The sequence below is a fragment of the Dendropsophus ebraccatus genome, chromosome 5 (assembly GCF_027789765.1).
Source record: "Dendropsophus ebraccatus isolate aDenEbr1 chromosome 5, aDenEbr1.pat, whole genome shotgun sequence".
In the NCBI taxonomy this organism is placed as follows: domain Eukaryota; kingdom Metazoa; phylum Chordata; class Amphibia; order Anura; family Hylidae; genus Dendropsophus; species Dendropsophus ebraccatus.
This window is the reverse complement of record NC_091458.1, coordinates 62,955,924-62,983,104: the sequence shown is the minus strand read 5'-3', so window position 1 is coordinate 62,983,104 and position 27,181 is coordinate 62,955,924. Positions and strand designations below refer to the sequence as shown.

General features: G+C 43.3%; 2 protein-coding genes across 2 annotated transcripts in view; both read left to right on the top strand.

Moving 5' to 3' along the window:
* Positions 1 to 6,514, top strand: part of GLI1 (GLI family zinc finger 1) — a 104,883-nt gene extending 98,369 nt beyond the window's left edge. The window contains exons 8-12 of the mRNA XM_069970376.1: positions 117 to 266; positions 1,009 to 1,173; positions 1,265 to 1,525; positions 2,385 to 2,667; positions 3,261 to 6,514. Of these exons, the coding sequence (XP_069826477.1) occupies positions 117 to 266; positions 1,009 to 1,173; positions 1,265 to 1,525; positions 2,385 to 2,667; positions 3,261 to 5,683 (3,282 nt within the window). The 3' untranslated portion in view covers positions 5,684 to 6,514. The remainder of the gene's footprint in view (positions 1 to 116; positions 267 to 1,008; positions 1,174 to 1,264; positions 1,526 to 2,384; positions 2,668 to 3,260) is intronic.
* A 9,915-nt stretch (positions 6,515 to 16,429) lies between these two features.
* The window catches only part of LOC138793617 (zinc finger E-box-binding homeobox protein zag-1-like), an 88,307-nt gene continuing 77,555 nt past the window's right edge, over positions 16,430 to 27,181 (top strand). Inside the window, exon 1 of the mRNA XM_069972269.1 lies at positions 16,430 to 16,500. Within this exon, the coding sequence (XP_069828370.1) occupies positions 16,443 to 16,500 (58 nt within the window). The 5' untranslated portion in view covers positions 16,430 to 16,442. The remainder of the gene's footprint in view (positions 16,501 to 27,181) is intronic.

The following is a 27,181-nucleotide window of genomic DNA, read 5'->3' as shown; positions in this document are numbered from 1 at the left end:
CAGGTGAGGCGCTGTTTTTGGAAGAAATCAACTACATTTTTTAATCCTGGACAATATTTTTAAAGATAAACCTGTGTCAATACACTAATGCAGTTCAACTAACTGCTTTCTAACAGCACATTAATAACGAACATATCCATGGGGAGAAGAAAGAGTTTGTATGTCACTGGCAGGACTGCTCTCGGGAGCTCCGACCATTCAAGGCCCAATACATGCTGGTTGTCCATATGAGGAGACACACTGGAGAGAAACCTCACAAGTGCACAGTAAGTTACATGGATATTGGCAAACTTCCTGGGGTGAGCTGAGAGAACATTTGTATTTTGTTAGATGGGCAACAACAACTTTTTGTGGTGTAAGGGTGGTTTCATACTGAGGAATTCTCGCGGATAATGTCTGCGGAATTCCGCTATCTGTCCGAGCGCACGGCCGTGCGCCTTTCCACCTGCTCCATTAACACCATTCTATGGGCCGGCGTATTCCGCTATCCGCCGAAAGAAGTGACATGTCACTTCTTTCGGCGGATAGCGGAATACACCGGCCCATAGAATGGTGTCTATGGAGCTGGTGGAAAGGCGCGCGGCCGTGCGCGCGGACAGCCGACGGAATTCAGCTGAGTTTATCCGCAAGAATTCCGTAGTGTGAACCCACCCTAATTCTACTTGAAGTTACCTAAAGGGGATTTTCTATATAAACATTTATGATATATTCTGTGGCTATAAATAACTGATAAATTAGGGTCTCTCCTCTGGGACCTGCACCTATCTTGAGAATGAGAGACCCTTACTTCTCATACATTTTTTGTGGCTTCCGGTGATTGAGGTACCAAAAAAAGAGCCATGCCTGTGGATATCTCATGACTATCGCTAAGACAAGAAAATTAGATTGTAAGATTCGCTGGAGAAAATTATGTGTATCATGGCAATCTCCGTACAGCACTGAGTACTATGTTGGCACTATATATGCAGTGGTAATTAAACAAGTTTGTATTTTGTTTTGTTTTTTAAGTTTGAGGGTTGCAACAAAGCTTACTCACGCCTTGAGAACCTGAAAACTCACCTGCGGTCCCACACTGGCGAGAAGCCTTATGTATGTGAACATGAAGGCTGTAACAAGGCCTTTTCCAACGCCTCTGACCGAGCCAAGCACCAGAACCGCACTCACTCCAATGAGGTAGGATAGGTCGTCTATGACATTATTAAACATGCAAAAAAGTTAAAACTATAAATAAAGTATAGCTTAACAATCTTCGCATTTTATTTAGAAACCCTATGTGTGCAAGATCCCAGGATGTACCAAGAGATACACAGATCCCAGTTCTCTCAGAAAGCATGTGAAGACAGTTCATGGTCCTGAGGCACACATTACAAAGAAGCACAGAGGGGACGGTCAGCCTCGCAGTCATGCACCCCAGGAAGGTGGCATGACCCCAGGAATTAAGTGTGACATCCAGCAAGATTTAGAATCAAGCTCCTCTCAGACCCGAAAAGAGGAGGGAAGACTGGCTGTGCCAGATATGTCCTTGGTAAGAACTTTTTTAAAGTTATTACAGTATCTTTTTCTATGAATATGATCACATAAGAGATGACATAAAAAACAGCTCCTTATGTTTGCCTTGATAATCACATGTGGATCTCTGTAATGTCTGATTTTGTCTGTATATATATACCCCCAGAAGTGCTGCGGAATATGTTGGCACTATATAAATAGGAGACTATTATTATTAAGAATTATGTTGCAGGCAATTTCCAGTTCTTTAACTATTAAAAGAAATCTGTCAGGTCTGTATTGTGATCAGAGCTGCAGCCATGAAATTACCTCTTTAAAGGTCACACAGTATGCTCTTTAATGTTACCAATTCATCTCAAGGGGGCATAGTCTGTCTATTGTGGTCTGTGTCCATGAGTGTTGCTGTTAAAAACAGCTCGGGCAAGATGGGTGCCCTCATAACAATGTACAAAAAGTGTAATAAAACAATAGAAATAGATTAGAATAAAATAACATGTTTTAGTATTAAAGATGACCGAACCGGGTTCAGGTTCGAGTCGATCCGAACCCAAAAGTTCGGTATTTGATTAGCTGGGGCTGCTAAACTTGGATAAAGCTCTAAGGTTGTCTGGAAAACATGGATACAGCCAATCACTATATCCATGTTTTCCACATAGCCTTAGGGCTTTATCCAACTTCAGCAGCCACCGCTAATCAAATGCCGAAAGTTCGGGTTCGGATCGACTCGAGCATGTTCGAGGTTCGCTCATCTCTATTTAGTATCTAACTCTAATCTGTAAAAGGAAATCTAGGTGATACATGTCCTTTAAGCATTTTATTACAAAAAGAACCCATTATATTACTGGTATTGCTATTTTTATTTTACCTTTGTGCAGAAGTCCCAAGCTAGCCCCGGAGGACAGTCATCTTGCAGCAGTGAGAGGTCTCCATTAGGTAGCACCAACAACAATGACAGTGGAGTAGAAATGAATGCCAATACAGGAGGTAGCTTTGAGGACCTTTCCAACTTGGATGATATTCCTTCAGTGGAGTCTATTGGTACTGCAGGAGCTTCAGCCCTGAGAAAACTAGAGAACCTGAGAATCGACAAGCTCAACCAAATGCGAAAAGCTCCATCTTCTGGAAAGTGTGTAAAACTGCCTGCAATCCACAACACAGGTAGATTACATGTATTACATTACAAGTAAAAAACTCAGTAATATGAGAAAAAGGTTTGCATACAACTGTTATTGTGCTGAACATCAGTTGTCACAAATGGTTATGTTACCAACTTAAGTTTCTTTGATTTATCATCTTAAAGTTTTTACAAAATATAAACATTATGGAATACATATCTGCAATACCTATCCACCAGAAAGAAGACAGAATTGTACAATGATCTCAATCTATTATAGACAAGGTCAATGACTAAAGGTGTTTGTGGAACAATACTCCACCATTTTTTTTTTTGGACTCCTTAAAAAAGGTGTCAATAGAATACAGAGTGCAGTTTACAGCTGTATTCTTCAACATATAACCAGCCCCCTGTTCTACCTTACAAAAAAGCAATGGGGTCAAGTTTTGTGCCCATTTAATAATAAAGTCCACTTTTTTGTCAAATTGTTCAGAATTCTTTTAAATATTTGCTATCAATTAGTAATTGTGTGTTTTGCTTTCTAGAATTTGTATCACTGACTAAAGTATACTGACATATATGCACTGGATATGTACTGTTTTCAGGGAATTAATTGTTTTTCTTTTTATTGTTTCAGTTTCTCAGGGAGAATTGCCCAGTATGTGTGGTCTGCCCCATAACAGTAACATCATGGAATTGACTTCTGGCGAACATTTAAGCCAAATGAATGACAGACGTAATAGCACGACCAGTACAGTGAGCTCGGCTTATACAGTGAGCCGTAGATCTTCAGTGGTGTCACCATATCTGTCTAATCAAAGACCAGGTGATGTAGGAAACATGGTGGACACATATGACCAAAGTACATCTGATGCTTCAAGACATTCCAATACCAATGGTCTTCCGGGCCTTACCCCTGCTCAGCAATATAGGCTTAAGGCAAAGTATGCTGCAGCTACTGGTGGACCTCCACCTACCCCTCTTCCTAATATGGAAAGAATAAGTGCTAATAATCGCATTGCTTTTGGTGTCAGTGATTACCGTGGATCTTCTATTTCTTCAGCACATTCTACTAATATCCAAAGAAGGCACAGCAACAATGAATACCACAGTTATGGTGCAGGAATAATTCATCCTTCTCAGGCACCAGGGGCTGGAATAAGAAGAGCTAGTGATCCTGCAAGACCTAGTGGAGACCCTCAAGTAATACCCAAAGTGCAGCGGTTCAAGAGTATGTCAAATATGAACACGTCAATGATGGGACGACAGACTCTTGGACATCAGCAACCATACGGGGGATCTGATGTGAATTTACAAAGACATATTTTTTCACCCCGTCCACCCAGCATTAGTGAGAACGTGTTTATGGAAACAGCAAGCACAGATTTAACATCTCAACATAAGGAACAGGGTATGATGGTCGGTAATGAAATGCAGCACTATATGAACTATCAAGGATCTCAAATGAACCCCAATAACCACATGAATTTTAATCACCAACTTCATGGCTTAGACATGCAAAACCATAACACTTACTCTAATTCTCAGAGACCATTGGGCGGTATACACATGAATACAACAAACCATTCCTGTCAGGGCAATGTATTGAGTCACTCAGATCTAAACCAATGTCAAATGACAGCTCACAATCAGCCTTTCCAAAACTCAAGGCAAGTTACTGGCAATTCTAGTTTACCTGTGCAGTGGCATGAAGTAAGCTCAGCGACCATGGACATGTCTGATGGCCAAAGTACAAACCACCAGGTGGCACCACCAAATATTTCACCAGGGAATCACTGTCAGAACCAGTACCCAAGCCAAGCTTCTGAGACAACCAAACAGGTTTCCCTTGCAAACAGTAATTCTTGCCAACAGCAAGGCATGTATGTTAATAATGAAAGGTATAACCACTTGGGTCAGGTTCAAATCAAACCAGAACAACAATTTCATCAGTCCATGACCTCTATGGTGTCCTGTCAGAACATGAAGCCACATTCTATGCAGCAGCAGGCTTACAACCCCTCAAATGCTGTAGCCTTGTCTCCTGGGAATTCCAACTGTGATTTCCAAGGACAACAGGAAAGCCAGCAAAACCTCTGCTATAATGTTGGCCTTAACCCAAACATACTAAGCCCTCAAGGGCGAAGGTCACAGACACCGATGATGCAGGTCAAAGAAATGATGGTCAGAAATTATGTTCAGTCCCAGCAAGCACTAATGTGGGAGCAGCAGCCCAAAAATATGTCTATGGTAAACAGCACTGGGGAGGATGTTGACACTGGACAGAACCAGCACAGGAACACACCTCACGCCCCAGCATATATGAGCCCTAAATATATGAATTATCAGAACAAGCAACCTCAAAACAGATTAATGAGTCCGAACCCACATGATACCCAGTCAAGCCACTCCAAAGCCATGAGGAGTCCAGGAAATCATAGTTATAGTGTAGATATGATGCCACATCCGCCCTGTGGGCCAAAAACTTTAAGTCGACAACACAGCATGACTAGTCAGTCAACATACATGGGCAGCCCAACTCAACTTAGTCCATCATACCATTCAACTGACTCTAGCCCTAGGAGGATGCCTACCCTGCCACCAATTCACCCCCAATCTGACTCCAATGAAACCACTGGCATGATGTATTATCCAGGTCAAGTTGAAATGCATCATGGGAAAACAGGACACCAAAAGCTAAATCACCCCCAAAGCAGCTGTGATGGACATCAACATGGACAATACAGTTCAAACCTGGGATATGTGAAGCCAGACACCATGCCATATAGTAGCTCCTGTCCAGCATCTAATACCTTAGACAGTTTGGATTTGGAAAACACTCAGATTGATTTTGCAGCCATCATAGATGACACCGACCACACATCTCTGATGCCACATAACTTAACTCAAAGTGGATTACCAGGATCATCTCAGCCTTCCTCCCATTTAAGCGCGCCACGTAACCCAGCTGCCATGGTTCCCAATATGGCTGTATCAGACCTGAACTCTATGCTGTCCTCCTTAGCGGGAGAAAACAAGTTCCTCAATACTATTTCCTGAGTGCCCTAAAGCTTTAGTAAAACTGATCTGTATGACAACTGCCCTGATCGAGCTGATCACACATGGTGCAGCGCTTGCTCATAATCCTGTCCTCTTTTTAAAAAAAAAAATGCTGGGATTTTATTATACTATGTGCTTCAAAAATGCAAGTTTTTAGTTTTGCTGACACAGAACAATTCACTTGATATATTTTTCATTAAAACTTTCTATAAACATTTTTTTTTTATGATGGACTTTTAGTGTGACAAATTTGCACATATTCTATAGCTATTTTTGTATTATGACTGTACAATATAGGATAGTCTTTTATTACCTATTTTCTATACAAAAACCATAACACTGCTGACTAGTTTAGCAGAAACATTTCTGGTTTAATAAGACATCACAATGGTATTGCCCAAGGCTCTCACGTTGTTACCTTACCGGTCTGACACCCTGCTAGATGACATGCAATGGGAGGTCAGATTATCACAAGTTGCCTTACTAAGTAACTGAACTAAAGAATAGATGATAGATGTTTGTGAGCAAAATAATAAATTGATGATAGCCAAAGGTATAAAATTAGGGCTTATAGAAGTTGCAGTACCACTTGGCTCCTGGTACTTAACAGGGCTCAAAGGTCCCACATAGGACAGTTAGTACTGACTGTTCAACAGGACTAACTATTGCCAACTACCATTGGGTTTTAAATCCACATAAAAAGATGTGATTAGCTGACAAGCAAGCATTTTCTAGTTTGTGGACAAACGCCATTTTTTTTTACACAGGTCCATAACTGGACGGATTGTCGAATAATTACCCGATGTGAAAGGTTCTAAGATTACCTGACATATACTGGATCTCATAGCCTGAGCTTCAAGACTTGACTATTAGGCAAGGAGGGCCATATGAATGACCCAGCAATTTTTTTGCCATCATTTGATGGCCACAAATACCCTATTACACAGGCCAATAAATGGTGATTTTTAACACCGCAAAAGAATGTGATCTGCCAATGAACAAGTTTGATGTTTGCTTCTTCGTCAGCTGATCACTGACCAATAAACATTTAATGCAATAGTATGCAATAGGGCCCAGAGACTGTTTGAGAATGTTATATTCATAGCAAGAAGTGCCAGTTAATCAATCACAATGCACCATCCATGACTGATCACTTATAAGTGCCTTCTGATCAAAAAAAAAAAAAAAGTAGCTGGGGCCTAAGGAGGGTACACCGAATAAACTCGAAATTTCTAGGTGCTGTGAAACTATACAGGGTGTTAATTCTGTAATTCTGCCAAATCACCACAAACTTAGCAAATGGGAGAGAAGAAACCAATCCAGCCACTTTTCTCTGTCACGCTTCATTCACTGGAAAGAGTGGGTAGGATGACAAAAACACCCCCTATTTAATAAATGGGGTCCTAGTAAACAACCACCACCCGAGGACTGTATTTTAACATTTGCTAATGTTATTTCTCTGTCCAAAAACTATATATTAAAGTCTATTTTAAAAGAAATTACTAAATACTAAACTACATACCGTATATACTTCACATCTCTAACATTGGTAACCAGCCAACAGTTATGCCAGCAAGTTATGGAATGGCTGTCAGTGTTCACACTACACACCTATGTTTTACAATAGATGCAAAAGCTTTTTTATAGGATTGAATATTTATAAGAAGACACCAGATGAATTCAAGTCAATCTAAAGCTTATTAAGGATCTCAATAATATCAGGCATTCAGGAAAGATATGGTAGGCTAAATGTGATGAATAGGATGGGCCACAAAATGACTGCTAATAAAGTTTCATGAGCCCAAATATTTCCATTTTGATCTGGTTTTCAGAAAATTACCTGGTTTGTGCCTGACTTTGAAGGACAGTAAACTGTGATATTTATTTGGTTTGTGAGTGTCCATAAAAAATGAAGTAAAAAGTTAAAAATTGGATTGAAAGGGTCTTTTTGTATGTCCAAATATTTTATATTTGAAATATTTTTTTTACATTAAAAATTAAAAAAAAATGTAATAAAACCAAAGAACACATTTCCTTAAAAAAAACTTGTCTTATGTTACTGTATATTTTATTGTACTGTATTTGAGGAAAAATATATAAATATAATGTAGACATTTGAAGTGACTATTGAGGACTCTAGAACTTTCTAATTTCACGTTCAAAGTTTTTTTTTTTTTAAAGAATGTCTTATGTAAAAAATAAAACAAAAATATATTTTTAACAGTTTGAGAACCGGTTGTAAATCCCTTGACTGTTTTGTACAGTGTGTATTTTTGTACTTGTAAATTCATTCTACTAGCCTTTTTCATAAGACAATAAAATGTCTTCTTTTTGTCAATTATGTTTTATTTCTTTATTTGTAGTTGGTCTGTTTTACTCTGATATAGATGATCTTGAGAATATCTAGACCCGGGATGGGGAACCCTTGGACCTTTAGCTGTTGTAAAGTTATATTTCCCATCATGCCTAGAAAGGCAAATTTTCTCAATCCCTGATCTAGACCCTTGTTGATTTTACCAGAACAGTAGAGAACTATAGGAGAAATTCTTATGTAACTTCATTTTTAGTTTTAATATTGAGAAGGATCTGTCAGGACTGGGAGATAGAGACAAGACGATAATACGGACCCTAAGTTCACCCACTCACTGTCCCCACCTATTTGCCCCAGTTGGCCCTAGGCGGCCGCAAAAAAACACAAATAGGTGCCCTACACTTAAAGGGGTACTCCAGTGGGGGGGGGGGGGCTATTTTGGAATCTGGCCGGGAAGGAGGTGGCTGAGAGAACAGACGTCCACTCACCTCCCCGACTCCATCGGCGGATCCCGTATCGCGGCGCTCTGGTCCCTGGTTCCTGGCCGCTTCCTGGTGTCCGCTCAGCCAGTCAGTGACAGAGGCGGGATCTGAGCGGACTTGAAACGGATCCCGCCTTTGTCACTGACTGGCTGAGCGGACTTGAGACATCACGTCTCGAGCCCGCATCAGACACCAGGAAGCGGATGGGGACCGGGGAGCGGTGCAGGACCCGCCGCTGGATCCGGGGAGGTGAGTGGACGTCTTTTCTCTCAGCCACCTCCTCCCTGACTAGGTCCCAAAGTAGCCCCCCCACCAAACAAGACAGACAGACAAACACAACAAAGGAGAGTCGACAAGCCAAGTAAGAACCAAACGGACAATGTAGTACAAAATCAGAGATCAAACGGAAAGTCAAAGGTCAAGCGGGAGGTCAGGTAACGAGTCAAGCAAACAGAGGAATTAGGAACGGGGATCGCAGGAGTAGACAGGGGGAGCTGGGATCAGGGTATGAAGCTTAATTGCCAGCAGGGAATAACTGGCTCTGCTTTCATTTATGAGGATCAAGAACCCGGTCCGGATCCCCATTAGACCGGCGATCTGATCCTCAAGGTTCCCAACAGGCAGAGTCAACTGGCAATCATAAAACACTGCTCAGCAGCAGCGATCAAGGCTAGCAGTGAGCAGTGTAATGGTCCTTTTACACGGAGCAATAATTTGCCCAATCTATCATTTAACGGTTTTGAAGTAACGATGTGTTTTTTACAACGATCAGCGTTTAGACAAAACGATAGATCGTTAGAAAAAATCGTTATTGTGATCGTTTTAAGATCGCTTAAGCCCATGTCACACATAGGGTAAACCAGTGAAAGACTGTTTACACAAAGCGATCTGCAAATTTTTTGCAAACGACCAACGATGATTTGAAAACTTGTTGAAAGATCAAAATGAACGATTTCTCGCTTGTCGTTTGATCGTTTGCTGTGTTTACACGAGCCGATTATCATTTAAATGCGATCGTTATCGTGAAAATTCGTGAATAATCGTTCCGTGTAAAAGCACCAATACTGATAGCAACAGCAGCAGTGATAAGCGGGGACATAGTTAGAATTCATTAGGCCTTGTGAATTCCATATGGGCCCCCCACCCCCCATACTCACATGACCAAGCATAGTCCAGTGGTGTTTCAATCTCTCAGATTCCCAGCGCATGAGTGACACCACTGGCACGATGGGGAGCTGGGAGAATGGAACACTATGGAACTGCGCTGTGTAATTTCAGTATGTGCATGGGGGGGGGGGGGGGCTCCTGTGGCTGGAGGTGCAATACTACCTCAAGAGAGACTGGAAGGGTGGGTAGCTTGCCAGTGGTTGCTGTGAACCATAGCTACAATGGAGGCAGACCACGCTTCACGGGCCCATAGCAGTTGCCTGGTCTGCCTTCATGGTAGCTACGCCAGACTAAAGGTAGTGGAAGATTACATTTGGGAGGCCACACTATACAGTAGAACCAATACTAGATTTTACCTAAGGGACCTACGGTAATTTTTGGACAGTCCCAGATTAAAGGGACGCCTCAACATTTCTTTCATTCCCAGCATGGATCCTCTGGAAGAGGCTCACAGATTACAAGTGCACAACCCAAGCTTTCACACTTTTTCCTTGACAAGGAACAAGCTAAGTCTCATCCCCACATGGGGTAAGGATTCACTTTTGGTAAATTAAGTGTTCTACTTGCCTGGTGACATAAAGATTTTAAAGGATTATGGCATCACTTACTGATTGCTGGCATCCGACTGCCAGGATATTGCCTTCACAACTCAAATTTGTTACTAGAAAACCATAGTGGAAGATCACTTTTTAATGCCTAATCAATAAATATGTGATGTCAGTATTAAATAGCGCTAACAAGTAGAAGATCACTGTGGGTGCGAATGTCCTGCCATGTGTTTTTTGTCTTCCTTGGCATTACTTATATTCAGAAAACCGCTGACTGGTATGCTGATGTACAGTATACCTCCACCTCACCAGGACAGGTGAATGCATCCACAGCTCACCCCGGTAAGGGGCCGCAAACATCCCACATAAGGCAGCACACTCCTGGGAGGCTTTGTTGTGGGGCAGGAGTCCACGGAGCCGAGACAGGTGCAGCTACGCCATCTTGCTGCTAGCCACTCCCCCCAGAGGGGGACAGTAAACCTAAGTATAACGCTAAACTATTTATTTTAATGTGCCAGATGTAAAATGCAATATTGTGACATGTTCTATATTACATGCTGTATTCTCCTAAAGTTGTTTAAACACCTAACAGAACCTGTAGAACAGCATATAATAGAAACTGTATGGCATCATGTTAGGAGACATATAGGCTCCATGTACTGTACATGGTTCCACTAGGTGGATTTCTTCTTCCACCAGTAGGTGGCACCAGAGCATAATGATGTGTAGCTACAGTATGTGATCAGATGTGAGACTTGAACATGATTATGCTGATCTCTTTCTATAGACCCCAAATACCTTATTGGGTAACTTGGAGAACCATCTTGTAAAACATACAAATGTATCAAATGCATTACTACCAAATCCACACCTATCATGCCCAGTATTTCCTTTATAGCAAGTATATTTTCATAGGAAAGCAAAGCAGAAGTATATATATAAGACTTTGACTGCATTCATTTTTTGTTTTATTATCTCTTTAAATAAAGGACAGGAGTAATTTTGCTTTTTATTTTATACATGGCAAAGGAAATACCAACAAGGACCTGGCTCCTAACAAAGATCTTCCTCTTGTAATGAAAGCGCAACCGACCAAAAAACACACTTAGGGTAGCTTCATACGTACCGTATCGCTGAGTTTTTAATGCTGTGTTTTTATCTCGTTTTTATCGCTGCGTTTTTGGTGCGATTTTTACATGCGAGTTTTGATTTTCACATGAAAATCATGTGAAAATCAAAACACGCATGTAAAAAACGCAACAAAAACGCAGCGATAAAAAAGCAGCGATAAAAACACAGCGATAAAAACGCAGTGATAAAAACACAGCGATACGGTACGTGTGAACACAAAACAGATCCGCAGCGGATTTCACGCTGCAAAATTGAAGCGAAATTTGCTGCGGATCCCATGCCTTTCATGTGAAATCCGCTGTGGATCCATTACGCGTGAAGTCACCCTAAAGAATGAATGAAAATAGGATATAAAGTGTGTAGCGAAACAAACAACGCCTTTTAGCTCCTACACTGTCATGGAGCCTTTATCTCCATGACATGAGAGTGTAAAAGCAGAAACGTGTTGTTATTTAATATATAGCCTTTTTTTCTCTTCATAGCCTGTTCTCATTAAGCGGCCTCAATGCATTTTTTGGTCAGTTGTGCTTTCATCACTGTTGCGAGCCTGGTCTTGGTTGGCATTTCCTTTGCATTTATATGCTCCGGAATCTGTGCTGGTAGCGGTCCTCAGAGAGCAGTACATGGTATATAGAGTTGTGCCTATGGTCTCACACAACCACAACAAGGTAAGTGAATCCATACACTCCTTTTGCTATGTGGAAAGCTTCATTCACTATATACCGCACCTGAGCCCCCTATCTCTACAGTAGTTTGTACTTTGTAGTACTGCATACTATATACTATTCTGGGCAATATAAAACTGGGACTTTATTCCGAAACAATGGATTTGCTGCAGGTTTGTGGTGCAGATTGTGAACTGCTAATCTAGTATTTAGTGGATGGGGTCTTTAGACTTTCCTATATCTACACAGAAAGGGATTCTTTACTGCAAGAGCAGTGAGACTATGGAGCGCTCTGCCAGAGGAAGTGGTCATGATGACCTCTCTGCAAGAAATTAAAAGGGCCTAAGGATCTAAAAGGTAATAATTTACAGTCAGTAAATTGGGCAAGGGTTGTTGATCCAGGGATTTATGGAAATCCTAGGGGTCTTTATTAAGATGCTCCCCTGGCATACCCCACAGAAAAGAGGCAGATTTACCTTTTCGATGATATACACCAGCCGTATTCGCTGCTCGCTGATGGACAGGTGGTGGTGGGGGGGTGGGGGGGAGACATGGCAAGGCAAGGAGGAAGTGGGGCCTACTCCCGCACCACGTTTATTATGGTTTATGTCTTAAACAGGCGTAAACTAGGCTACAGTCTACAGAGAAAGTATAGATTTTTGTGTAATGCCTGCTCTGGGTGTAGGGTTGGCTGGCTGTACTAAGAGGCTGCCAGTCCCCCAAAGTCTTCTGATGACCTCCCTATACTTTCACTACTGGACTAACATTTTTTGTTTGTTTGTTTTTGCCCTTTCATTTTTTGGCCAATTTTGGCAGAAGTCCTAAAATTATCGTTTAGGCCATAGCTATGGGAAGGAATAGCAGATCCCATCATCCCTCATCAAAATCAGCTATTGCTGGTGGTGGCTGCAGTTCTCAAATCACAGGGGTTGTCTCATCACAGAAGAGGATGTGTGGCCTCTCCTGGCCTGTGTTATTTCTTAAATACATGTGTGGTGTCCCACCACGGGTGTTTCTAGTATGGGTCTTAAAAGTCCTGTACTGTAAAGTAAAGTAGTAATGAAGGTGAATTCTCAGGTTTTACCACAAGATGTCACTGTATATATTTATGTATGTGGCACAGCTGTAGTAAGTCAATGGTTATTGTTGTTTTTTGCGATCCTGTACACCAATGAGATATGCTGTTCTTTTTTCTACCTATCTCTACCCTCTTCTCTTCTATACACTCCCCAGCTGGGACCACAGCATCAAAAAGCAAGGTAGAGATCCTGCAATGTGTGCACAGCATGACATTTTCCTTGGACTTTATTGTAGCACATTATTAAATCAAGAATACGGCCCCATTTTTTTTACCTATTTTATCTTACTGTGTATGCACTTAGCCTGAGTGGTCCATAGGTTTTTCATGTGTTCTTTTGTGCAGCATTTTGGGGCCATTTTTTAAGGTCTGCGGTACTTGTTTCTCTATTGTGCTTAAAGGAGAAGTCCAGCAAGCAGGACCGTCTTTCCCATTGGGCAGGGTAGGCGGCTGCCCGGGGGCCTATAACTCATGGGGGATCTGCACGCTCCCGTCCCCGGCAGCACATACATCAGTGATCTCTGTGTGCATTGGGGAAGTACTTCCGGCGCAGGGTGCGTCGAAAATAAGCACCCCCGTGCCGGAAGTAACATCCCCGGCGCGCACAGAGCTCACTGATGTATGTGCTGCCGGGGACGGGAGCATGCAGAGCCGGGAGCCGCGTGTCAGCTGACAGCCAGACAGGACTGCAGGAGGAGAGAGACACAGCGGGGGAGCGAGTTGTCAGGTGAGTTGTGTTGGTTTTTTTGTTTTTTTCACAGACATGGGGGAACATCTATAAGGGGGATACAGGGGGGACCATCTATAAGGGGGATACATGGGGGGGCATCTATAAGGGTGGTACAGGGCGACCCATCTATAAAGGGGATACATGGGGGACCATCTATAAGGGGGATACATGGGGGACCATCTATAAGGGGGATACGGGGGAGCATCTATAAGGGGGATAACATGGGGGACATCTATAAGGGGGATAACATGGTGGGCCATCTATCTGGGTGACAACACAGGGGAACATCTATAAGGGAGACTACACGGGGGTGTATGCAATAGGGGATGTACTATAGTGGACCACACAGAGGGGAGCATATACTATAAGGGGGATCACATAGAGTCAGCCTACCCACTAAATGAGGGTGTAAAGGGGCCAATACAGATGTGCAGTGTGTATAGAGATGAGGATGGTGCCAGTGTGAGGAGCCTAATATGTCTGTCTGGCAGATTCTGTTTATTCTTGGCTCGGAGAAGTTTTCATGACGGCCCAGGGCAGATGAAGAAGATGAAAAGGGAAGAACTCCGATCAGAGAAGACGTCCCCTGTGAGTCACTGAATATATCTGCACTGTGATGTATATGGAGTAGAGAACCTGTGTGTAGCTGCGTCTACCTCTATATGACTGGATGAGGTGATAGTGATCTGTGTACAGTGGATTATTCAGTAGCAGCGGTGGCGTTAGTCAGTATGTGGTGGTGTTAGTCAGTATGTGGTGGTGTTAGTCAGTATGTGGTGGTGTTATTTGTTACTTGTAATCTAGTACTGTGTTTTATTGGATTTAGTATACTGGATTTGGTCAGTAACAAAATGATGGTGATGGCAGTAGTTGTGGTGTGATGGTTATATTTCCCCCTTGTGTACTGGTATTATTGGCAATATTGTTCTCAGTATTCAGGGTTTGGTTAGTGACAGTATGGCAGTAATATGTATGGTGACAATATTTCCTATATACTGGTATTATTGGTAATATCAGTCTTGAGATGAGATATATAATATATATATATATATATATATATATATATATATATATATATATATAGCATCGCTTGGTCGAGGAAGGGGGGGGGCAAGTTGACCTCTTGCACCAGGGCCCAGGAGACATTAGCTACGCCCCTGCTTATGGACCACTGACTTTTAAATTCCTAGCAGACGTGCCGCGCGTCCCTGACGTCGCTTTCGGCGACTGACGTCACTTCCTGGAGGTGCCGCTGAGGATCCAGGAGCCACCGCAGCTGCTGGGTACCGGAGCTCCTGAAGGAAGAAGACTTAGCTGGGGAGCAATGTTTGAGGTGAGTATATTTTTTTACCCCACATGGAGCTGCACAGCACAAGGTTAGAGGGTCAGGGGGAGGGGGATGCGAGGACTTGATCTTAGGTTGGGGGGCCCAGTCCACAGCTGTGCTCAGGGGCCCATAGTTTTGTTAAGACGGCCCTGCCAGCAAGTGCTGGGGAGGGGGGGGGATAAATGAAAAACCATGCTCTTACTTTCCCCACTCCACCGATGGTGGCCACGTACTGTCGCTCCGGTCCTTGGGTCCCCAGCCGATTCCTGGTCTGAGCGGGGACCCAGGTCGGATGTTTGAGGTCTGCTCAGCCACTCAGCGGCCAAGGCGGGTCCCCATTACGGCAGCTGACTGAATGAGTGGACCTCACACGTCATTACCCGAGTCCCTGTTCAGACCAGAAAGTGTCCAGGGACCTGGGGACCAGAGTGGCAGCATGCGGCCACCAGCAATGAAGCCAGGGAGGTAAGAGCATGTTATCTCTTTTATCCTCCCCCTCCCCAGCATTTGTTAAAAAAAAAAAAAGGGTCATGCTCGACTTTTAAAAAAACAACAGAAAGGTATCAAAACGAAAACAATACCAAAAACACTTGTAGAAAATGCTATTAAAAAAAAATATAAAAAAAAAATAAATAGTCAAGCGTGCGAACAAAGCTTGAAAGAATCCTGACAATGGGTTAAGGATTTTTTTTACACTTACTTCCATCCTATAGTCTCAATATATTTTATTGTATTTTATATAATATTTTTTAAGGTTAATAATTCATTACTAAAAATATCATTATATCCTCCATATATCAATTTGACAGGAGCAAAGAGAAACTGCTCACAACTACTGGCATATCTCCTCCGTGCTTGTTAATCTTCTAATCTCTTATAAGTACATGTGGTTTTGCACGATTCTCACATACTTGGCTGAAGTAACGAATAAATGTGTGTATTAACATGTACAGGAAGGGGATAACAGATCTGTATACAGTCAAAAATGTCGCTATCGCTACATACACAGATAGTATTTTACAGGATATTATCACACTAGCAGACCAGCTGTAATTTCTTCTAACAAGTCATGTGTGTATGAATTAGTTATAAGTGAGACTCATTTGAAGACACGGTTAGACTCAGCATTATGAGCAGGGTTAATAAGTATTGGGCAGCAATTCATTTTAGGCTTTTGGTTTGTTGGAGGACAGCCCCTCCACGTGTGACATCATCCAGGGAGTTGTGGGGTACTCCCTAGCATGTGTGTCAGACTCAGAACAGAAAGCTGCCGAAACTTCAGCTCAGATTGGATGAGTTACTGTCCAAAACACATGTACCATGTCCGAGGATCTGAAAGAGAAGCGCAGAAAACAAGCCCAGCCTAAGAGAAGTCAAGGTGAGCAGTGACACCTGTCTACCACATAGGTGACCACAGAACTGTGGACGCTCCGCTCTGTATGTAACCACCCTGCAAAGTCGAGCAGCTGTATAGTGCAGACTGGTGTCTATCTATCTGATGTGGCTTATCAGGTCTTTAGTTGCACAGCTACATCCACTCATATACTAGTAAGAAGTCATGGTTTTTAGTCCCTTCACTGCCATGAGTTAGAGTCACTGCTATAATACGCTTTACAGCAGTAGACCAAGAGTTCACAGCTACTTAAATGTTTGTTGTTATCTATCATCAATGTTACCATAGTATAGTTTCTTCAGACTCCTATAAATAGATATGTCCGGTTGTTAAGCATTTGTGGTTAAGCAAAATAAGTTCATCCAGAAGAGCGATTCACAGTATTTCAAAGTTTATATATGTATATATATTCAGAAGTTTAAAAGTTTATATATATATATATATATATATATATATATATACACTGAAACTTTTTAAACTTTTTTTCAAAAGACCACCTCTTTGAGAAGACCACCCATTTATTCAGAAGAGATTTTATCTACCAAAGTTTACAGCCAGAATTTATTTTGACCTTCAAAACACAATCGGTTCTAGATACACTTGTCCACAGTCTTTGAATGAACTCGGCAGGGAGGTTGTACAAAACATCTTGGAAAACTAAGCACAGCTCTTCTAAGGATGTAGGCTGTTCAGATCCTTCTACCCCTTCATGTAATTCCATACAGACTCCATGCTGTAGACATCAGGGCTCTGTGGGGACCATATCATCACCTCTAGTACTCCTATATATTCCTTACGCTAATGATTTTAATTATTGTTACACTTTATAACACTTTTAATAACATTTTTTATGAAATATTACCATATTTTTCTGTAAGGCTGTCAACTACGGGAAATAACCCATACACAGTGAAATCACAGGTTAACCAAGTGTGGAGCCTCCCTATTTTACTGGTAGCTCATCTTACAGTAAAGTGAATCCCCAGATCTGTACAAATAGATAGAGTCTTCTGATTTGGCAGCAGGAACTGTTATACTAATCACTAAGATATTATAAGATGCATATCCGCTGTTTGTGATGAACCTGTACATTATAATCCATGCATTACAGCTAAATACCCAAGATGTAAAATGCAATGTACTAATACCATTCTTCAGGGGCATGTATGGCCCACAAGTTCTAATGAAATATGTCTATATATTTCCTATATCATAGGAAACTGAAAGGATAATATTTGGACAGCATTATAATGTAATAGGTTGTTTATATTGGGGTTGTCGTGGCCCTCCACAAGCCAAAAGGGGGTGAAACTCTAAGAATCATTGCCTATTTTGCAACATATATGGAGATATTATTACGTAGCACCTCTGTTGCCAAATGTTGTGAGACTAAAAATGTTTTTCATATAGCTGTACATTTCAGCAACATGTACATTTTTACAAACTTATTCAACACTATTTCACAATAAGTCTGCAGTGTTGCTAGTAACTACATCTTTACTACTTAAAGGGCTATCCCACAATGTGAAACCATTCCCTATCTATAGAATGAGGTGTAGCTAGAGGGTGTCTGACTGCTGGGATCCCTGCTATTGCATTACCATTAGAGATGAGTGAACCTTGAGCATGCTCGAGTCGATCCGAACCTGAACTTTCAGCATTTGATTAGCGGTGGCTGCTGAAGTTGGATAAAGCCCTAAGGCTATGTGGAAATCATGGATATAGTCATTGGCTATATCCATGTTTTCCAGACAACCTTAGAGCTTTATCCAAGTTCAGCAGCCCCAGCTAATCAAATACCGAACGTTCGGGTTCGGATCAACTCGAACCCGAACCTGGTTCGCTCATCTCTAATTACCATGCATTTCACCTCCATTCTGGTGATCGGCAGGGATCCCAGCTGTTGGACTTAGACTTCACTTATAGATAACTAGACAACTTAAAGTTGTGGGATAATCTCCTTAATATTTTGCACATGAATTAATCCACATGAAATGTACAACTGCACTGCATTCAGGAGCTGCCCTCATGCACACTGACTTCCTCACTGCCGACAGTACGATGTTGTCAGTATGATTTCCTAAGGATGCCATATTAATGTCATCAGTATTGGGTGTAGAAAGATTTTTCTGTTCTGTGTTCTTCTGCATCCATAGCTGTCCTGGAACTGCTTCTTTACACAGCTGCCAACCATGACAACTGTGCCATTGCCTCTGTGTGCCAATTACAGTATTTAGTGTCTGATTGTGATGCAGCTTTTAAGTGATCTGCTATTGTATTTTAAAGCTGCTTAAAGACAAGGGAGGACATTTATCATTGTTGGGCCGGTGGCATACACCATGCAGAAGGCACGGATTCTTACCCTCTCCGTGGCAAACTCCAAACGTGACCCCTGCTCGCCTGATGGGCGGACAGGGGGTGCAGCAAGGCGGGAGGAGGTGTGGCAGAAATCTACACCTGCTCAGCAGCCATCGTATGAGTATGCTGGACCCCTATTCTTTAAAAAGAAGCTGCCATTTATGTGTATGGAGGATTCCCAAAGGATGATCATTAAAAGGGATATCCAGCGAAAGACTTTTTTTTGCAAATCAACTTGTGTCAAAAAGTTATACAGATGTGTAATTTACTTCTATTTTAAAATCTCAAGTCTTTCCATACTTATTAGCTGCTGTATGTCCTGCAGGAACTGGTGATTTCTTTTCAGTCTGACACAGTGCTCTCTGCTGACATCTGTGTTCGAGACAGGAACTGTCCAGAGCGGCAGCAAATCCCCATAGAAAACCTCTCCTGCTCTGGGCAGTTCCTGTTTTGGCCAGAGATGGCCCCCCTTAACTTTCTGCGGCCTGGTGCATACTGGCCCAGTGAATGCCACGCTCCAGCTCCCTGACATTCAGCCAATCAGTGCGCTGTCCCGCCGCAGTGCCTCAGGGAGCCAGGAGCAACAGAAGCAGGCCCGAGCATAGACAGGTAAAGTATTCACTGGACCGCAGCTGGTTAAGATGGACGGCACTTTACATACTCAAAGCAGAATGAAAATTCCGCTACGAGTATGTGAACCTACTCAAACTGACAGTACCGGGAATAACAGCAGATTTTGCTGTGGAACTCGCAGCATGAAATCCACTGCAATTCTGGTATGTATGAAACCACCCTTAAGGGTACAAACCCACTTGCCGGATCCGCAGCGAGTCCCCTCGCTGCGGATCCCGGCCCTATACTTTCAATGCCAGACAAACTCGCAGCAGGGATGTACATCCCTGCTGCAAGTTTGTCTGCAGCCCGCCCCATTAACCCCCTGCCGGCTGGACACTATACATTACCGGGTTCTCGCTCCTGCTTGCTTTGGCGGTTCCCGGCACATCCCGCCCAGCCAATCAGGAGTGGGGACCCGGTAATGTATAGTGTCCAGCCGGCAGGGGGTTAACGGGGCGGGCTGCGGACAAACTCGCAGCAGGAATGTACATCCCTGCTGAGATTTTGTCTGGCATTGAAAGTATAGGGCAGGGATCCGCAGCGAGTCTCGCTGCAAATACGCAGCGAGGGGACTCGGCTGCGGATCCGGCAAGTGGGTTTGTACCCTAAGGGAGAAAAAAACACCATAAAAAAAGCATAAACAAAAGTAGTCCAGCATTTTTTGTTGCCTTTTATGCAGCCGCCCCCTCCCAAAGAAAAACAGAAAAGAAGACAATGTATCAAAGCCATGTACAACATGTTTTTCGAGGTTTTTTTTTTATCTTTTATTTTTTGAAAACTGCCACTGAAGTTGTAAGCCTAAACTATGAGTGTATTCAAAAGCAATTGGAAATATAAAGGAAGTCCTTAGACTTCAGCTTCCTTCCTGGCTTTGGCCTAAAAACTGCAGTGGCAGTTAAAAAAAAATTATAAATTATGGTGTGTGAACCAAGCCTTAAAGTGTTTCTGTTTTTATTAAAAAGAATTTTTAACATGTGACAGACACATATCAAAAGATGTAATCAGTGACAGTTCAGAGCCCCACTGATCTTTAGATATAGCTAGGAGAAGTTTGTGGTTATATGCTTATCTCCCCGATTCCTTTCATTCTTCATCTTGCTGCAAAAGACAAGCTCTATAGACTTATAGCGGAGCTTGTCTCATGCAGCAAGGTGAAGATCGCAGGGAGCTTCTCTAGACTACATTTACTGATCATTGGGCGTCTATACACCGAGGGGCAAACCAATCCAAACACTTGACATGTTTCTACAATATGTCAAGAGAGTTTTATGACAAAAACCCTTTTTGGCTATGTTCACATACAGTATTTCGCTCAGTATTTTGGTCCGTATTTTTTCAACAGAACACAGAAACTGTGCAAACCTTACCATTACAATTTTGCTTTGTCAGTTCCACTCCAGGTTTTGGTTGAAAAAAGACTGACAGAAATACTATGTGTGAACACTGCCTTAACATCAAACCACTTGCTGGAAGATCTTTCACAAAATAGGATGGTTCTCCCTATAAAAAAAATGTGTGGGTAATATCAAATATTTGCATAACCCTACACATATTTTTTCCAGGTGATAGAACTACTACAATAATAAAATTAACAAATAACATACATTAAATAACAGAAAAAAAATATAAAACACAAATGTTATCGTTATAATTTTTGTCTATCAACTTAACAAACAGGTATGACCCATTTAAATATGCATGCCTTACAGCCATGAGAGAGAAATAAAGGGTTAATGTATCACATTGTGTGACAGTTTCCAGAGCATAATGTCAGTATTACAGCAAGTAGCTTACAACATCTCTGTGTATAAAGTGCATCTACTCCCTCCCCCTCAGTATGAAAGGTCCCCGGTGTAGTGTGACTCGCAAAGCCCACGGCACTTATCTCACAGTCTAACTAGGGTCTTCCTGATCATTTCTTCCATGGGATTCCCCGTTCTTATCAAAGCTTGTCATTTACCATGTTCATAAAAAGCTGCCACTACGTACAGTCAGGTGTAAACTATACAGAGATGCCAGTTATGCTTCTACTGGCGGTTAGAAAAAACTTTCAGCCTCTGATAAGTATACAGCAGGTGACACCATAATGTAGGTTGGTGAATTAGTAGCTCAGTGGGATTACACATCATTCACACCAGCATGCTGAAATATGTAATTTTGTCACCTTCCATCACTTCCTATGAGCATGTGCAATATTTATATCATGATTTTTTTGAAACACGGCAACATTTCATATGGAATCAAAGAAGGCTGTACAAGGCTATGTTTACACACTGTAAAATTCATGTAAAATACAGTGATATCTCGGTGTTCTAACACTATGGTATGTAAACAAATTTTCCCCCTAATGTTCTGTTCGGTATCTGAACATAATCATAGGAGATAGCTGTCGGCTGAACTATTGTTATTGAGGTGTTCAGGAACACCAAGGTTACAGGAGCGAGGATTCCCTTCATAATGGGGAATAACTGGTGTCCCCCACACTGGAGGCAGAGAGAGAGAGACAGGAGTGGACACCTGTTTGAACTTGCTCAGACCGCCAGTGCTTAAAGTGACACTGTTAGGGCTCGTTCCCACTGAGGAAAGGTAGCGGAATTCCGCGACGGAATTGTCCGCCGCGGAATGCCGTTAGCCTCCCGCTCATAATGGGAGTCTATGGGAGGCGCGCGCTCCTGCCCTGTCTGCGCTGAAGAATGAAGATGTTCATTCTTCAGCGCGGACAGGGCAGGAGCGCGCGCCTCCCATAGACTCCCATTATGAGCGGGAGGCTAACGGCATTCCGCGGCGGACAATTCCGTCGCGGAATTCCGCTACCTTTCCTCAGTGGGAACGAGCCCTTACCCCCTTTCTGTATGAGGATGTCTCTGCACAGCTGTAAAGCCTAAATTCTGCAGTTTTCATACCTTACATTATAATAGATTTATTGGTGCTTGGTTCAGTAAAATATGCTTTTATAGTTGGTGGATTGTGCCACCTGGATGGGGCTTCACCGCTGCTGCGACCCTTCTACGGGGCCCACATCGGTGCTGAAGGCCCTGGCCCTCTGTGACATGATCAGTGTCTAGGCCTCGCCCCTTGGAGGCCATTGGGCCTAGGTCAGACCATTCAAATGGGCCGATGGCATCACGGAGGGGCCTACGGCGCTGATATGGGTGGGGCAAAGTGGTGCAGTGGCTGTGAAGCCCTGTCCAGGTGGCACAATCCACCAGGGCCGTTTCTGCCATGAGGCGGAATGAGTATTCCGCCTCAGGCGGCAGATTCTGCGCCCCTGCAGGGGGCGGCAGACAGCAGCCCTGCGCCTGCAGCCGCTCACCTGTCCTGCCGCAGCCGTCCGGTCCCGCCGCCAACGCTTACCGCTGTCCCGCGCCGTCAGTCAGCAGCTGTTATCGCCCTCCAGCGAGTCGTGAGTGCCCGTGGTCAGCGGGGGCCGCGATGCCCCCGCTGACCCCAGGCACTCACGACTCTCTGGAGGGCGATGACAGCTGCTGACTGACGGCACTGGAGCGCGGAAAGGAACAGCGGTGGGACAGGACGGCTGCGGCAGGACAGGTGAGCGGCTGCAGGGTCGGGAGACAGCGGTGAGCGGGACGGGACGGCTGCTGCAGGACAGAAGAGTGCGGGGCGTCCAGGCGCGGGTGATTCGGTTACGGCGTGGGGGGGGGGTGCGGGGGGTGCAGGCGCGGGTGATTCGGTTACGGCGGGGGGGGGGGGGCGGTGCGGGGGGTGCCAGCGCAGGTGATCCGGTTACGGCGGCGGGGGGGGGGGGGTTGTCAGGGGGCGGCCGCCTGAGGCAAACCTCAGAAACCCCAGAATCAGCCCTGCAATCCACCAACCATAAAAAGCATTTTTCACTGGACCAAGATAGATCAAGATGGGTGCTGGCAACTGGGGCGGGCTGAGGGAGCTGTTCCCTGCAGTGGGGAGAAGCAGCGGCAGCCCGCAGAAAGCACCAGCCGGCAGCTGCAGAGACAGCTTTGGGGAGGGCAGCCGGTGGCCCGGAGCTGGGGGAGGCTGAAGGAGCTGTTCCCCATGGCAGTCAGAAGCAAGGGCGGCGGCGCAAGTTCAAACAGCTGCCTGCTTCTGCCTCTCTCTCTGCCTCCGCTGCAGGCAACACCCATTTAGAGCAGCAATTCCCGTTAATGACATCATAATCCCGTCATAACGTGAAAAATAATTAAAGCCATTTACATCTTACAACAGCGTTCCAGAACTGATTAAGTTCAAGAACAGAGGTATTACTGTACATCCATAGTTTGGAGGTAAAATTACGATTGTATTTTCAACGTAATGTGCTCCATTGAGTTAATTGTAAGTTGGACCCACGGTATTGAATAATGGCCGTAATTGAGTATGACACCAAATAATGAACATGCTCATTAGTTACCACCTGCAAAATACAGCCATTTTTTCATTCGTTCATATATTATTTTAATTTTACTCAAAATTACCATTGTATTTAATCTAGACAAAATATAGACAAAAGTTTGTCTGTCCTTTGTTATGCTGCCTGTACTTCTGGCAACAGTAAGCTGATAAATGGGTCCCTTTAATAAGAACTTTTTTTTTTCTCTGCGATGTAGCAAACTCATCAAGCATATACCTATCAAGTATAAAGTACCATATCAAAGCAAAGCTGTATTACCTTCTTTCTGTATCAAGTATCTTTACAGTAAACAAGATTATATTTAACGGGACTCTGTGGTTCTTCACTAAGCACTGACACAGTAAACACACTTCCTTGGTCATCTCCCCTTTCTGTGGGTGGCAGTACCAGTAGTCCGGGTGAGTCACTACTCCACTCCAGACTACCATGATAATTGCCCAAGGGACCCCGAACTAACCCGGCAGGTTACTGTCCACAGGGAAAAAAGGTGTAACCAGCCCACTAAAATAAAAGCAAGTGTGCCAGCATATCTGTATTCCCAACCGTCACTGGCGTCACAACATAACACCAATGGGCAAGGCTATATCTTGGCCCACCACTACATCAGTGGAGTCACGCTGTCCCAGCTAATCTGTGACCGTCTGTCCGTCCCTGCTCACCAGCGGGACCGTCACCACATGTGTGTGAATTAGACGGCACTCCAGACCTATTTCAAGTCCCACTGTAGGACTGAAATATAGCCCATGATGGGTGAAAGAAAAGAAAATGTATGGAACTTTATCTGGAGTGCCACTTACTTCCTTTATTTGTGGATGTCATTGGACCTTTTCAATTGGGCTTCTTTGAGGCAGTGCATCCGCCTGAGCATATTGCCAGTACAGTGGCATTCAGCAATCTTCACATATATATATTTTTTTTTACATAAACATGTATGAAAAATAAAGCAAAGGTATATTATCTTCCCACAGACATAAACCAGATCAACATTTCAGATTTTTTTTTCTTAAATTCAAAACTTATTCCTGATCTTTGACTCAACACCCTTTTGTAGAACAAGCTAGTCAGCACTGGAAGGAATAATTGTAATGACTATGTTACATATTTTCTTAAAGCTTCATCCACCCCATAACAAATAAGGAGATGAGAATGGATTGTGAGTAGGTTTGAGTAGGTGGAATGACACATTCTACTGGAAAAACTTTAAACATTCACGGAAAACAAAAGGGTTCAAGACACCAATGTAACTAGGAATTTTAACACTTCAAGGAATTCCCTATACCCTATGTAAATTATTTTCATTGGTTTACATAAGCAATCAATATCATTAGTGCACCAACATAACCAGTAAAGATCATATCCAGTTAGCTGAATGAGCTACTACATATTATCCATCATTACTTTATATTGCATTTCTAAATAAATAGATATGAAAACAAACTAAAATAGTTATATAACTCCTTTTCATGTGAACAGTGCCTATATGCACTTTGATGGTTTTCCAAATATCTTATATGAGGCTGGGTTCACATGAGGAACACAAATACATCGGAAAGCAAGCAAAGAGGTGTTTTTACGTATCTAGGTGGTTAAACATAGGTTTCCAACAAATGCATCACCATGATGAGCAGGGTTTTAACAAAATCTCTCACTCCAGCCATGGGGAGGCACAACCTAAAAGATTACCTCAGAGCTTCTCACTATCAGGAAATAATGGTTTGGTATACTGAGGATGCCAAAGCATTATATCAGCAATGAAATAAATACAAAACATTATGGCTCTTGAGATGTGACTGTGGAAAAGCTTGGTCCTCAAAGGGGTTGTACGAAATAAACTAAAAATCTATTAGGCTGCTTACCTGTCCTGCTCTGACGCAGCTGCCGGTTCCATATATTGCATAGTACAGTATAGTGCTGTCTATGCTGAGTGGCCATTTCCTGTGGGAACCATCTGTTAGCAAATGTTTTAAAAAGGATGACAGCAGCGGAGAGTAGGCGGCCCAGGAAGCGGCAACAGTGGCAGAGCAAGACAGGTAAGTACACCGCACTGTTGTGTTTCCTGTAGCCGTGGCAGCATCATAGATTTTTGCTTATGCCGGATAACCAATTTCATGTCAAAATTGAACTGTTTGTCAGGGCGATAAGTTAGTTGCACTAGAGAATAAACGGCTTTCCTACCACGGAGCTGGTGTAGATTTCTGCCATGATCGACATCTATTGGTAAGCATAAATCAGGCAAGCGGGGTGTACATCAGGGAAAAGGCACATATTTTTTCACAAACTGGGTGGTTTGAGCAAAACCACCTTTTCCCTGGCATACTCCAGAGGCACAGGTATCTGGTGCATGCAGATTAGACATCCATGGTGTACAGTTTTTCAGACAAATAATGGTAGAGCGCAGATACAGGAAGTGTATGTATTTGCCATAAATCTGCCTTAGTGATTTTGATGTGAGTCGGGGGAATTAACTATATGCGACTTTTCATACATTTCTTTAAGAGACAAGTCTCATGAAATTCGGGGGGGGGGGGGGGGGGGGGGTGCAGGAACATAATAAAGTATAATTACCGGTCCCAGTGCCCCTGTACCCCGGTTCTGGGACTTGCTGACCACCGCCAGCTGTCATTTTCACGCAGCATCTAGATGCATCACGTAACCAGCTCTTCCAGCTGCAATGTCACGGCCCAGCTGATTTATTGCCTGCTCAGCCAGTGAGTGACCGCTGGTGTGCCGCCCCTGTCACTGATTGGCTGAGCAGGCAATCGAAAGAAAGGCAAGGGGTGCGAGAACATAACAAACAAAGAATACTTACCTATCCCAGTGCACTTGTAGCCCCCCTCCCTGGTCTCGCTGACTGCCACCAGCTGTCACTGAGTGGCTGAGCAGACAATCAAAAGAAAGGTGGGGTGCAGGAACATAATGAACAAAGATCTGCGGGGGTCTCAGCACCCGGAAACCTGACCTCTGACATGTCGCTATGACATGCCAAAAGTTTAAAGGTACCCTTTAATCCGGCGAAAATTTTTATTAAAGTATTGTATTGCCCCCCAAAAGTTATACAAATCACCAATACACACTTATTATAGGAAATGCTTATAAAGTGTTTTTTTCCCTGCACTTACTACTGCATCAAGGCTTCACTTCCTGGATAAAATGGTGATGTCACAACCCGACTCCCAGAGCTGTGGCTGCTGGAGAGGTTGATGGCAGGGGGACACTGAGGGACACAGGGCACTGGAGGGAAACTGCCATCATCTTCTCCAGCAGCCACAGCCCGCACAGCTCTGGGAGTCGGGTTGTGACATCACCATT